Source organism: Melozone crissalis, unplaced genomic scaffold (assembly GCF_028551555.1).
Source record: "Melozone crissalis strain CALT ecotype California unplaced genomic scaffold, PUWL_Pcris_2 ptg000027l_1, whole genome shotgun sequence".
In the NCBI taxonomy this organism is placed as follows: domain Eukaryota; kingdom Metazoa; phylum Chordata; class Aves; order Passeriformes; family Passerellidae; genus Melozone; species Melozone crissalis.
Genome location: NW_026535805.1, coordinates 9246142 through 9261568, shown reverse-complemented (window position 1 = coordinate 9261568; position 15427 = coordinate 9246142). Strand labels below are relative to the sequence as shown.

Sequence of the window (15427 nt, the reverse complement as noted above, 5' to 3'; positions counted from 1 at the left end):
GTTAAGACTTAATGTTTATCAAATTAAAGACTGAAACACTAGTGATTTGCAGTCACAGAAATCTTGGCTTGCTAGTTAAAATTTTAATGAAAAACATTAGTTTCAGCCAGGTAAGCATACATTTAGGGTCTTCAAACTCATTTGTTTAACATGAACAAATGTTGTTCTTATTTGTAGTGGTTTAAGTACTGTATGTTATTATTACAGAGCAAAATAAAAATTCTGCAGTGAACCTGGACTTCTTCCAGGGTTGACATGTATGTCTGGACAGAGGAATTAAATAGCCTTCTAACACGGTTTTTTTTTTTTTCCTTGCTTTTCCTCTAATTCAATTTTAGTTTTACTTCTATTTCAAGTTTACATTCTCACCTTGTATAGAAGCATGCTGTGAATGAAAATTTTCATACCTGTTTGCTCCCTTAAGATGATCATAAATTTAGACATCACAAGACCTCGGAGTAGGTGGGTTGATCATCTGGACAATCTTTGCAAATATTAAACTCCTCCCCCTCCATTTGAGTATTTTTTCTCCCACCTTTATTCCTGCTGTATAGTTGTCTATCATTTTGCTTTACTTTGTCTGATGGATATAATGAGCTGGAGCAGGGAAGTAAAGGAATTGTTATTTTTATGTCCTCCTAAATTTCTGTCTCTTTGGTGAAAGAAGTCAGTGACAAATCCATTTACTCCTAAATTATAGATGAAGGCTACTTTTAATTAAGGCTGTTCTAAAGCAATGTTCCTGATCATGCTCTCAGTCTTGTCTTTTTAGAAAGTGTAAGTTTCTGTCAGGGGCCTCTTCCTCTGCAACTGCTTTTCTCTACAGTGCTGTAGTAAAGCTGTGCTGATGGATGCTATGTATCTATGTTGCCATGAATTAATATCTCAGGGATATCTCAGGTAAATCTGGTCCTGTCATAGCTTTTCCTTGTTTACCTGAGGACCAGGTAATTAGTTTGTACTTAATTATTAATTAATTAAGTCTTAATTAAGTACTTAATTCTGAGTAGTGCTGTTACAGAACCCATGCATTTTGCTGGAAGATCTTACAAGTGTGGATAAGAAGGGTGCAGTTATTGGCTTGAACTGTGTGCAGAATGGAATGTCCATGTCTTTATTTTCATAGCATTCCTTCCCTCTGTGTGCATGTCATTAGAGTGTCTTTTTCTTTTATCACATCCTGAGATCTGATCCAGCATTGCTATTACTAGGAACCATATAATTTTCCAGCTCTATTTAAGAAGGCATTATGCTTCTTCCACAATCTTTTCTAAAAAGCTAGTGTCCCAAGTAAATGGCATATCTTAATGCGTTGTTGGGACTAGTTTTTCAGGGCTTTGGGAAAAAGTTTGCTAAGGCTTCTATTTCTTGGAGTGTCTGCATCCTGAGTGAGATACCTTTCAGAATGTGCTTTTTTCCCATGAGTGTGTTTTTTGCCTGTTTTTCTTGTCCCTTAACTAGGACAAATAGAAAATAGATAATGATATAAACTCTTTAAAGATATGAATGCTTTCTGAAACCATTGAACATTGAACCAGGTGAAAATAAGAGTAAATTCTACGCAAATGCAATAGTCTTCTGAAAATGGCAGCATGGATTTATATGTCTGGCATCTGAAGAGACTGTATGCTGGAACTGGACTGTATTATAACACTCTTGTATGTGACAAAGGAATTTTGTTGCTGAAATTTCAGTTTGCTGTGTAATAAGCTTTTCATAGCTAACTTTTTTGTGCTTGTTTTGTGTTAGTAGTTATTGAAAATGTTCTAAAGCTGCAGCTGTCCAAGAGAACTCTTTCACTGACTGTGACTTAAAGATTCCAGATGAAGAAAATGCATATTTTAGCACAATGAGGTGCAGCATGTGCAGATAGAAAAAGGAAGAAATTAAACTTTCTTGAAAAACCTGGTGAGATATCCATTTATTTTCTGAAGCTTTAGAATTGAATGATGGAGAAGACTGAGAGTACGTAAAGAACATATCTGTGCATAAGGCATTATAAAGAACATCAGTTGTAGCTTCTTGTTTGTTCCAAGTATAAATTTCAGAATGGCTGCTGGAGCTAGAAGCGTTTTGTCTTCTGTTGAAAAACATTTTCAAGAGGGAATAATTATTTCTCTCATTTGATGTGCCATCATGTTTGCGCAATTCTCTTTCATTTTGCTAACTTAGCTGTTTTACGATATACTTTGGACCACTTTTCCATCCCTCACACTTAGAGGTCTTTGCTATGTGTATAACTTGAACCACTTGGATGTTTGTTTCCAGTTCTCTCTTAGATGTATACATGAAATAATAAAAATGTGTTCCTCATAAATCCTACCTAACTTAAAGGGAAGAAGGAAACCAAAACAAAACAGCAGAAATAGACAAAGAAACAAAAAACCCCACCAACCCCCAAATCAAAGTACAAGCCATTTTTAATTTTTTCACATACCTTGTTTTACAATGACAGTATCTTAGGAATGTACTTGACTGAGACGATACTTGACTGAAACAATGTTGGAGGCATTTGTCCTATTTGGTTGTACATGTGGGGTGGTCTGGTTGATGTTGCTAGAAGTTAAGAGCAACAGGGGAACTTGGGAATGAGTTTTTGAAGACACTTTTCCCACTGTTAGGATTTGACTGAGTATTAAATAGTTTCATTTTCCAACTTCTTGTGTAGACCTTAAATCTATTAGTCTGAGGGGACAGCCTAGTTGCATCCAAATCTTGATTCCTACTTGAAAAAAACTTATGATAGAGGGCAGACTAATTTTTATCAATGAACTCATATCATCACTTCCTCTGGAAGAGGATATAACAGGTTCAGTTACAGCACTTTTTTCACTCCTGCTGTAATAAGACAGTGGTTCAATGAGAAATGGTTATTAGCTCAAAATGTCCTTTACTTTAGAAGCTGTGTTTTGTTTTGTGCTGATACATGGACAGCTGAAAGCAAAGATACAGAAACATTTGTAAGCTGTCCCTGGTCCAAGCAATCAGCAAACACAGCGATCAATGCATGAGCATCATAAAATATTGGAGAAGCAAAACGTGTCCTGTTCACCTCTGGGTAATGATGCTTGGGTTGTAGTCAGGAAATGAAGAATTGTGGTCCTTTCTGCTTCATTTACTTCTTTTTTAGTTAAGGAGAAATCACTAAGTTCTTGTGGGTTTGATTTGTTGTCTGTGAGACTGGGACTGTTTTCAGGTACCTATACTGAAGTAGTGTGAAGTTTAAAGGTTCTGCAATATATGTGTGACTGTGGCAGGGGAGGTTATTACTATTCTAATTTTAGAATAGCCTAGCAAAACCAAAACTGTTTCTGTAAGCATATATCTCCCAGAAGCTCTGTCACCTACAGGTCAAAGTAGTCTGAGTAAAGTACACCAAAACCAAAAGTCACCACTTTGTATCTCTGCAGTACCAGCTATGCCTTTTCTGCCACTGAAAGTCTGGAAGAAGTTGAGTACTGGTGATGTTTTATTAAGTGATTTCAGAGTTTGTGAGAATGCACTACTCTAACATGCAGATTTTCTAGGCTCAGGAACTACATTTTCCTCTTCATATTCTTGACTGCCTGTGTTTTTAAAGAGTGAAAAATTGAGTGGTTTTCTTAAACTTTTCCTCTAATGGACATTCATATTTTTGTTGTCCTCAAACTTTTCTTTGGTTTTGCAATCATATAAAAAGCTAATTATTATTCTAAGTTTACTGGTGTGTCCACCATAGAAATGTGTATTTGTGGGATTGCCTTTGGATGCAAGAATTGCCTTTGTACTTTGGGTGGTACACGCCAAATCTTTGTGTGGCCATGACTTGCATCCTCTGTTATATCTCTGTCTTGAGATAAATCTGCAGTTTGGGAAGGGCAGTAGCTGTCCATGTAACCTCCTTTTGCAGGGGAGGGGTGATGTTGCTTGGGCCAGTTAGTGATGACAAGTCTCCAGACAAGCTGTCTTTTCCGTCACAACAGTATTTGAATTAGCTCCACTCTTTGCATCAGCTTACCCAGCTAGGTGCTTTAGAAATCTCTACAAGACTTGCACTTGAGCTTCTTTGCCAATCTTTGTGTGTTCCAGAAGAGAAAGATTGACCATAGCTGATCTAAGGCGTCTCAGTTATCTAATTTCCTATCGGAGCCATTGATAATTTGTGTGAGGATTCATCGAAAGCCTGATACCCTAATCTAGGTTATTGAGAACAACTGTCGTTTGCTGTTCTTAAAATACAAATTTTCTACCAAAAAAAAGAACACCCTATAACAATTTATTTTTTCATATTTAAAAATTCTGGATTATTTTAGTGTAACTAATAATTTGCTGAAGCTGACACACATTGAACAATCCTGTCTAATATTTGATTGATCCATCTGCTACCTCATATCTTAACTCCCAGTGCTACAAAGCACAGATAAAACTGCTACTGGACTTCTGCCCTTAATTAATGCAAAGGGCCATCAGCCAGTGATTTCAAGGGAGCCTTGATTCTGCAAGTTGTAAGTCATCTGCAAGTGGTGAGAGGCAGACATAAGTGCTACAAAATCAGAGATGATTTTAGTTCCTCTCTCGCTCAGTGATATACCAACTTGGAGTTGTAAATGTTTGTACAAATAGAGAACTCTGTTCCCCTTACTACTTTACAAGTATTATTAAAACTGAGCCAATAGTTGTTTTTTGGACAAAAAGTTTTTATAATTAGAATTCATGATGATACCTGATTTTAAAATTGTTTTCTGGAGTTTCTAAAGCATTAGGTCTTAATTTTTCAAGTACTTAATTTCTAACTCTATTCTTATGTTTTGCCAAGCTTGCCTAAAAGTTTCAGTTTTAGGTTAATTATAAAATAAAAGATTTTTCAAAGGAAATAGAGGTCAGTTTTTAAAATGAATGATGCTGTGATCAGATTACAGATTTGCAATGAATATATTCATATATACAATAGTTAAAAGCTCTGACTTGGTAAGTATCTTGTAAACTTTATAAGTTTTTAATAGTACTGCGATTATTGTTTACAGATTTTACATTAGGGTAAACCTAAAAAACTTTATTCCAAACATTGTTTCTAAATTAGTTGCACTACAGAATTATGTATTATTTTACATATTTGGAAATACTGGGGGTTTTTTAATGTTTTAAAGAAGGCTGCTGAAGGAATTTCCAGATCCTGAATATAAGTAAGGACTATGTTATAAGGGCACAAATTACAGTTTCTCTTAGGGGTGCTGGTAAAATAAGCGTTCTTTGATTTGTATTTTTTTTCTCTCTACCTGCTGAGATCTTACTTATTTGAATAAAATGTGTCTACTGCAAGAGTACTGAATTGCTATTTTCATGTAGGGGGTAATACATGTAGTGTTCTTGTTTGTGCCATTTTACTGGTTCATTTTCATTCCTCAATTTTTATATTATGCTAATTGCACTAGCAATAACAATCATACACTGTCAATGGTGATGGTGGTTCTGAAATGTTGCTTGGTTTTGAGAACGACAGAAATGTTTGTGTTCTTGTTCACTTGTTAAAATTGTCATTAAGCACATTTTAGTGCTGACACGTTAGCACAACTAATTTGAGACCCGTCAACTTTTCAACCTCCTATGTGCAAACACTTTGTTAGTGCTATATATGTAATACAAAAAGTGCTAAATACATGTTTTAATGCAAATTTTGCTAAGCTTAGTGCAGAACACATTTCTGAAAAGTCATAAGCTTACTATACCATAGTGATTTTTTGCCAGTTGCTTACTTATTCTTTTTCTTTAAACATAATTTGCTGTTATATGTAATGAGTGGTGCTGAAATTGCTTTCATTTATCAAAGATGTGAATGACACAATGGATGCTTATGTACTCTGCCTGTCAAATCCATAACTGCTGCTAACTGAGCTAACTTCTGTTTTTCCACATGTTTCCTGGTTTTCTGTCAGCTTTCAGTCTTCCACGGGTCATTCAGTAAACACTACTCCGACTTTTTTGAGTTGCCATATGCCAATCACACTTATTTTCTCTGCTTTTTAGTAAGCAGAGAAAATAAGCTTGCTTTATTTGGGTTTGGCTGTCTTCTGCAAGGCAGTGCCTTGCATTCTGTTTCATTCCTAGCTCATTTTTTCTTTTAGCTAGGCTGTGGAAGAACTTGAGAATCAAAGGGGAAGGAGTCTCTGATCAAAGTAAAGGAGGAAGCAAATAGAAGATAAAGAGTTAGCAGCAGGATTTGCAAGAGTTCTTTAAGCATATTCAGTTTGAGCTGATCCACTTGAAAAAAAGATGGGGGCCTGGGTGAGAGGTTGAAAAAAGTTTAATTACCTTAAAGCTTTTTTCAGCAAGCATTTTCAGAAGGTAGTGTCACCTTAAATAAAAACTTTTTTTTCCCTTCTTAATTGTATCTTGACTATTTCTAAATAGTCACTAATTCTGTAGGATGTGGGGCTAAAAAAAACTATTAATGTCATTTTTTGGCATCTACATTTTTTCCTAATGAGGGAATGGATGTGTCATTGTATGAAATACATTCTCAGTGCATTGCTGGTGTGAGTAACCTGATGTAGTAGTTGCTAGGTGTACATACTAAATTTGAGAAAAGCATTAAGAAGTTTCTTATATGAGACATCTATGAGTTTGTTATATGAGGCAATAAAATATGCATCAGCTATATTAATCTTCCCTTTATAGAAAATACCCTTAAATTAATTTATGGTTTTTTTCTAGTATTTAATAATATTTCAAGTACCACATTCCTCATTAGAGATGGTGGAGAGGAACCCCAGCATGTCTTCAGCAGAGCTGGAAGAAGCATGTGTGTTTGTGCAGCCTCTTGGCAAGCTCCTCACATCCTCTGGGCACTTGCTTTGCCCTGAGTAGGGCTGGTGGGAGCTGTGCCCTCACCCATCTGCTGCAGGACCATGCATGGTCCCTGACTTCAGACTAAACAGAGCTCCCACACATGACCACACTCACCTGGGCTTTTTAACTTCTATCTTCTTCCTCTGTTAGTGCCAGCTTTCTTTTTTCCTTCTCTTATCCTTCAGCAATCTTCAGGAGAATCTTCAACTGAATTCAACCATGTGATCCATGAAGTTCCACTCCTGATGGTCCTTGCTTTATCTTTCTCTAGTTTTGCAGGATATCCCCTGTATTTGTAGACCTTTAAGAGCCTCAAAATATATATTTGGATTTAAAATGAAATGCAAGGCTTTCCACCTGTAGTAATTTGGATTTTTGCCTTTGCTATTCATTGGCAAAAATGTCCCTCTGAAATCTCCAGGAATGATGTAGTTGATTACAATTGAAATTTGTATTGCTGCTCTTTAGTCACATAACAAAAAGCATTGGAGAAAACTTGTACATGCTCTAGAAAGGGGAAGATGTTTTTGGGTATACATAATTTTCTGCTAACTTGTTCATATCACAGGAGCTAATTTAGAAATAAGATGTGTCAGCAATGGGACTGAATTTGTGTGACAAGCATGGCATTATTACTGCTTCTTTTAGGACGCAAGCACAAGTAAATATAAGATTAATTCCAGCAATTTGCAAGTGACTGAAAGCATTTACATGATAAACTGGTGCATTTTTGGTTTCTTACTTTTTTTAAATGTTAGAGCTGAAAGACTTTGGTTTTGTTTTTAATATTTTCTTTGAAAATCTAAATCCATTTCTTTCTCCTGGGATATTTCAGTAATAGCAATATGCTGTTAAAATAAACAGAATTTGGAGTTTTGAAACAAGAAATGAATCAGAGTTAAGTACATAGGATAACAATTTATCCTATAACAATATAACATTTGGAGAAACCACAAATAATCTTCAAAAGAAATTCAAAAGAAGTTAGATCCTTTTATCAAACATCAGATGGATAAACTTGTTTTCTTAGACTCTAACTGGAAGGGATTTTCCAGAGGATGTAGAGATGCAAACCCCAATTCTGAACTTTCCAACTTTTCCACCTGATGTGTAAGGTATATTTTTAATTTTTTTTCTGTTTCTGGACATGAAAAGGTGCTTCTCCTTAGACTATTTCTGTTACTTTAGTCCTGCTGTACTTAAGGGTTTGTCATGAATGCATTTTACTTTTGTGGCCTAACAAGCATTTGAAATGAAGCTGATTGTATATAGGTTACAGCACTGGTAATATTTTTCCATTTTTTAAATTTTGAAACACATTGCCATGGATTGAATCTCTGTAAAATAATATATTTTTGAACTTTGCTTAGTATGTGTTGTCCCACCTAATTTCTCTTTCAGTAAAAGTCATTCAGTTTGCACAGCTATGCCACTCTTTAAAGAAAAAAAAAGTAGTTTTCAAGAAGCATGTTGACTGGTTGCACATGCCAATATTAAAATTCATGGATACAGAAGTTAATAGTAGGTACCAAAAAAGTAGTGTTTTATGAAGTGTTAGAAGTCTTTCAGGACTCAATCTGACAGAAAAAAAAAATATTAAATTGTATTTACTTAATTGAAGGCTGACTTTTGAATTCAAAGGACAAGTGAGGTATAACTTGATCAAAACCCAGAATAGTTTGTCTGGCACACAGCTCAGTCTTATTTAAACTGAATATTGATCTTGTTATAATACTGTAATTCTGAGCCTGGGTCAACAACCTGCAGGTTGCTGCCCAGACTTGGGAACTCATCCCCTCCCCACTGCTTTCTAACCAGCATCATTAGGTCATGTCTGCACTATATTTGTAGGCTCTGCAGGGTACAAATAATTCCTGCTTGACTGTTGGAAGGTGCCTTGCTTGGCTCTTGGGTGTTTTAAAGTAATAATGAGGCACAGGCTGATTGCGTCGATTTCTACTAATGTTTGTAAATGGAAAACAATTATTTCAGAATTGCTGTGTGTTGCAGTAGAATTTTTAGGTGTTGGAATTTGTCTTTCAGATACATATGCAATCATACCATCCTTTGTGAAATTGATTTTATAAATGTTACCAAATGCATTTTAATTATGTGTATTATTTTTAGTGTTCTGTGGAGGTTTAGTATTGTGGGGTTTTTTGGAGTTGCCAAAGGTAAAGAGCTTGGAGTTCTAACTTTCTTGCAAGCAAAAGCTGCCCATTCTAGTCTAGCACTGGTAATCTAGTGTTGAGGCAAGTTAGTGCGCTGGCTCTTTGACGTGATAAATTTGCCGTGCTGATGACAAATGTATTTTTACAGTGTCTGTACTGGTTCCCTGCTAGAAACAACTGAGCTGAGAGGCTGTTTAAAATACTGCCTGCCTTTTGTGTACATCAACAGGTTTTTGAAACTGCAAAAGGGATTTCAGTTACAGTTGAGGGAGTACCATCTTAAGGAACAGATAGATTTTTAGTAATGTTAATTTTTTCCAGTGGGTGTTTGTAACTCTTGAAACTGAGTGAAACAAGAATCCTTGTTCTCTGCTGCATACCATATGGCAAGAAAAGATAGCTGAAGTATTGGGACATAATGATAGAACTACTATCATGTGCATAATGGACAGGTGTTCTTAAACACTATTCTTCAGGGGTAAACATTTTGTGCCATGATTGATGAAATTATATACAATGAAGTTATATTGATTGTTAGGGTTTTTAGTATAGGTTTGCCTAATGGTTGTTTTGAAATGTGTGGGGGTTTTTTTCTGGTAATTTTAACAAGTGTGCCATGGACAAATCTGAGCAGTAATTGTAACCAGAGATCTAAATAGCTGCCCTTGATTTTCTTCTATGTTCATGAATGTAAGTTATTTTTGGGATACTCTTTATAAAAATATTAGAGAAATGTAATGTTTTAATTTCATTTCCTGACTGACAGTTCTTTACTGTAGTAGTTCCAGTTAAGCAAGTAATTTTTTGTGTCTTCTTCCATAGTTAACTCGGTAACTCCTTAGAAACAAATACTGAAATATGGTTACAGTTCCTGACACTTCTTAGGACAGATTAATTTCTATAGTCCTCCACACAAAAAGCTCAAACCAAACAAATGTGTAAATTCTTCCTAATACTGTTTGTGAAGCAAGGTAGCTTTGTTTATCATCACTCTCCAGAAAACAAAAGTTTGCAGTTTTGCACTGGACATCCCACAGATTGTGGCAAGCCCTTTACTTCTGCTGGCCTTAGTTTCCATAAATTGGGAGTATCAATCCTTTTGGAGATCATCATATAAAATCAAGTCTTCTGCTTCAGATCTGCTATTACACTGAATATTTTAGTGGCAGCCATTTCTGAGTATCCTTTTAGTAAAACTAAAACTATATTTGGCCACTAATTTCAAGATGATGTTTGAATGTCACACCAAAGGAAGTGTTGTTAGACATAGCTGGGATAGCACTTCGTGTGCTTGGCTCTGAGCTAAAAGACTACACTGAGCAGTTTTAGCAGGGACACCCTCATTCACTGTATTCAGAGTCAGTGCTATTATGAAAGTGTTTTATTTAGAAGGATTTGCTGGTAATCAGCTGATGCAGTGATCAGTGGTGTGTGGAGGGGTTGTCAGAGACCATGCCACATCAAGTTCTGCATTACCTTGTTTTGAAAGCAGCTTGGCATTTTAGACTTGTGCTTTACTTGTTTGAGTTTTATTCTGGTGCACTTAATGCAACAGTTCATCATTCTTTAAAAACCTGCTGTAGGGAGTGAGGAGTGGGGTATATGTGTGCTTCTGGTGTCTGACTCATTTGATACCACCCCAGTGCATATAAATAGTGCACAGAAGTGTATAGCATCATCTAACCTCTGATATTTGAGATGATCAGTGAAACTGTTGGAAGAGTGGAAAACACACTGTACTTTAAACCTTTCTGAAGTGTAACCTTTGGGTAGTAGGAAGTCTTGGCAGTAGTATTGAGATAATAATGTTTTTAACTACTTTTAGAAACTAAATGTGTAACACTTCTCTGTGCCTTCTTTTAGTTTAAAAATTCCTTCATTATAGCCAAAGAAAGATGGTCAGGAGCTGCATCTTGGGAGGCAGGTTTGCCTTCTGGAAGGCTTCCTGACTTTTACAACTTAACATCATTCACTTGCTAAATGTACCTTACTTCAGTGAGGTAGTGGTAGCTTAGGGATTGTTTTTATGCTCATCCTGTTCTGTCACATCTGCCTGTTCACTTTATCTGTGCCTTCACATATATGCTGTCATGTCCATTCCAACTCACGTGACTTTTACTTGTTGGAGCAGTAAAAACAACTGGTGAATGTCTTGTTTTGGTTTTTAAATGATGACTGTCAAACAGAAATAAAGTTAAGATGCAAGTAATCTTTGAGACACCTGAGAACTTTTTGTCTTCTTGTCAAGAGAAAGAGACAGTTAAGTACTATAGTTTTTTTCAAGAGGTGTGTTTTGTATTTCATGAATTTTACAGAAACTTTTGGAATCACAAACTCAGGTCTTTACATAAATACCAGTGGTGCATTTGAAAATGAGGTTCTGTGAGCACTGGCATTTCTTCCATTAGCAGAGATATTTTAGAATGCTTAGCTTTTGATTGTGGCAGATCCTTTCCTTGTTTTTTGGGGAATACAGTAGACTGAATTTCTATCAAGGTTCACTTTCTGTAGGCTGGAAATAAAGCTTCTCCTGAATCAAGTCTCTTCCAAAGAGCTCCTTAGAAAGCTTCAACCAGATTAATGGATTTCCTTCTTTGCTACCTCCTATGCTAGAAGGCATTGTGGAGGCAGTGACTGTTTTGAGTCATGTTGTTCCTGCTGAAGAATCATCATCATTATCTTAAGGAATGAATCTGAAACTTGAGGAACCAGCAACTTGACAACATGGCAACTTCCCTTTGCCATGGACTCTATATTCAGACCAGTTGACTAGAACAAGATGGTTTTTTTCAAGGAGGCCAAGAACTGCTGCAGTTAATAGAAGTTGTTAATGTAACTTGTGAAACTGTATCATAATCAACTTGCAAGTACCTTTGATTCAGTAGCCTTCCCTAAGAGCAGAAGGAAGTTGTCTTCTGCATCTTTTTTCTCCTTATGCCTTCCTTCATCATAATGCAAAAAACCTTTTAAATTAGAATCTTTATCTTCCAGTGAATCTCAAATAAAGCATTTAGTGAAAAACCTAGCCCGTATTTGGCAGCTATACTTGGTAAAGAAGAGAAGATGTGGGTGTTCTTTCTGGACATTTAATTTTTGTTCTTGTGCTGTGTTATATAAATGCATTTCTTGCATGAGTGTGCATGTGAGCTGGAAGCCTTTAGCTCTAGTGTATTATGTGGCTGATGCCAGGAGGAGGGGGGAATATATTCCTCATTAAGAGAAGCTACATCTTCAGTAAGTCAGAAAAATGCAACGTAAGGAAACATAAGACTTCTTTTGACGGTGTGGGATTTTTTGTTTGTCTTTTTATTCAAGAAGAAGCTATTATGTTGCAGTAGCAATGCATTAGTAAGTAGAAACTGATGTTTGATCTGCCAAGTGTACAAGCAAGCTTTGTGGTTATGAGACGAAGGATGTGTGCAAATGCCAGTGCTTGTGCATGTACATGGTGTTTTGCATGCAAAATTAATATAGGAAGAGTCATATTGGCACAATACGAGCTTTTTGTTTGTAAGTTACTTTATTCTATATCACATCATGAAAATGCATCCCATTATCATCACCTGAAATAGGGAGCTATGTAATGAATTGCCTGAAGTTTTACAATTGCCCCAGTTATTAACCACTGCTTAATGAACTACCAGCGTTAGTAGATTTGGATTGATGCTATTGGCATGTTAAATTTAACCATGAAATCTTTAAAAGATCTGAATGGCTTAGAACGTAAAACAAAGTAATGGATGAAGTGTTTGGTGCCTTGGCTTGGATCCAGCTTGATGTCCTAAATGAATGCATCGTGAAACCACAACAGATCAACCCAGATTTACATGAGTGATGCAGAAGAGCCCTGAAGCTAAGCCAACATAGTGATTGAATTAGCTCCTGCATTTAGAGAGGCTTCTCCCTCCAGGTCAGACTTCTAAGCACTGATGGGCTTGTGTGGGGAGCTCGCAGTTACAGGCTGAAGTATGCCTGCATTTGGGAGGAAAAGAAATCTTAGAGCTTGAGAACTTTTCACTTTGACAAGTGTGACTGATTTTTGTTTTAGGGGGAAAAGGGGGAAACACTGTGAACATTTCCATTAGTGGTGCTTTGGTCAAGGACCTGCCAATCTTCCCAGAAATATCTCTTCAAAATCTGAAACATTTTGTTGCCATGGGGTTGATAAGTACCTTATGTATTGCCCACCTTCATACAGTGCATGGCTTTTTCATTTAGTAAATAATAACTCTGCTGTAGTGTGATGCTCCTAAATGGGACTATTTTGCAAATATCTGTGTGTACTGGTGCAAAAGTACAGCATTTGTGATCTCTTCTCTACTTTAATCTGACATACCTATACAATCAGTTTATTAAAAATAAAGACAACACCTGGTGGATGGACCAGAAGCATTACTCCTTTTGAGTAATCATGTTTTAAGTAAAGTTTTATTTTTACAAGATGCAGGGAAATGATTATTTAAGAGCAATAATACCAGGATGTGAAGTGTGTCTTTATTATAGAGATCTGTTTCACAGCAAAGATGTTTCAAAGAGATATTGGGGACATTTCAAAAATATATTCTACAATTCATATTTTTAGCTGGTACCTTCACATAAGATATTATTAAGTTCCAGCCGCTATTTTATTGATGTTAGTGCTATATGCAGTTCCTGTTTATGTACACTTCAATACTTCGGTAACCAGATATCTCTATTTTTGTTTCTTAGCATGATGTATCACAGACTTTGCTTAAAGCAACTCTGGACAGTGTGGTTGAAGAGTGTGTCAGCTTTGTAGGAGTTGATATTAACATCTGCTCAGAAATACTATTAAGGTGAGTGAAACATTTTCCTATTCCAGTAATTACATGGCTCTGGATCACAGAGTCTCTGTTTAGTCTGCCATCTGACTCAAGCTCAGCTGGAGCAAATGGCTCTTGTGTTAAACTTCCAATTACATAAAAATGACACAGTAAGACAGTATTTCACTGAATCATTAAGAGTCAGGTTTTAAGGATATGTGTGATTCTCCAGGGTAAAATTATGCTTCAGAGAAAAACAGATATTTAAAATTTTTTAGCCAGCACTGCAATTTTAAAAAAAATGTGATATAAGTAATATGTATTTTTACATGGAGAAAGGTATTTTCAAATGTACTTTGTCTCTTAGAAGGTATTTTTATAGGTACTTCTAAGTGGAACAGGTTGTAAAACTTGGGCAAGGAAAGGAGACAAGGAAAGATTTAAGGGGAAACTTGAAAAATTTATCCCTTTTTACTGTTTGTTTTTTTATTAAGTAGTTATGCCATATTTACTTGAATAATGTTCTGGACTTTATTTTTCAGGGTTAGAAACTAAAAGCTCATTCTCTCTTGAGTGTGTAGAATTCAGTATTGTTTAGACTCTCAGAAGAGTAAAAGTGCTGCTTTCATCCTCCATAGTAGGAGGGGAAGGAAAAGAATGTTCATAATGTTCTGTCCATATTCTTCTTCCCTAATATTACTGTCCATAATCAGTAATGAAAATTATATTAGGTGTGAAAGTTAGGAAAAATGCATTCTTGATATCACTATAGTTTCGTTTTTTAGCCCCTTACAATCTTTCTCAAAAACATATTTCCGTATTTGGTAAGAGACTCTCTTTCTATTCTTTTTGGTTTTCCGCTTCCATGTTCTTTCTCTGCGTGTCCAGCCCAGTGCCTGATTTCTTCTGTCTTACATGCTTTTGGATTTAGATCAGCTTTTAGGAAGAAAGCAAGTGGAAAGCAAGGTACCTAAATGACAAATGAAGCTTTCATTCATAGAATCAACAGAATAGAATCATAGAATAAGCTGAGTCTGAAGGAACAGTTGTACTGTCCACTTCAGCAGGAAGCATCAGCCTGAGATGCTACTGTGCCCACACAAAACTGAATGTGGGGTAACCCTGTCCAGACAGGGCTGCAGGTGGTAACCACATTGTGTAAGTTTTTTGTGTGGTCTAATTAGCCTGGCTTACAATTGTTCAAGTCTGCTGTTCTGTGCAGATGCAGTCTTAAGTTTCCTTCAGACATCCAGTTTATCAGATTGTCACCCTAGCTAGACTGCAGCTGGAGCAGAGCTTTCTGTTTGTGGTTTCTGATGCATCAAATACACTTCTTGACACATAGTACACAGGGAGGGGATGACAGTGCTGCAGTATTTGCATTAATCTGCTGAGTATTGTGCTTGAAAGACTTGAGATCATCAGTGGAAAATTCTGTCCATTCTGTCAATACTGTGTAATGTTCCTTTGTCAGTATAAACAAGCTGGATTTCTCAATATTTCTAAGAAATTTTTGAAGAAAATTCCATTCCTAATGATTAATATTCTGTCTGTGGTTAAAGGTGTGTCCCTCTAATTTCATTCTGAGCTTTCATCAACTTTGGACTATTTTTTTAACTTTTGCTTGAGCATGAGAATAATGGAAAT

At 36.1% G+C, this 15427-nt stretch overlaps 1 protein-coding gene across 2 annotated transcripts in view; it reads left to right on the top strand.

The window, feature by feature from the left end:
- SRBD1 (S1 RNA binding domain 1) overlaps positions 1 to 15427 on the top strand; it is a 124419-nt gene that overhangs the window by 92114 nt on the left and 16878 nt on the right. For both annotated transcript variants that reach the window (XM_054279592.1, XM_054279591.1), the window contains exon 19: positions 13707 to 13813. In XM_054279592.1, coding sequence (XP_054135567.1) covers positions 13707 to 13813 — 107 coding nt within the window. The remainder of the gene's footprint in view (positions 1 to 13706; positions 13814 to 15427) is intronic.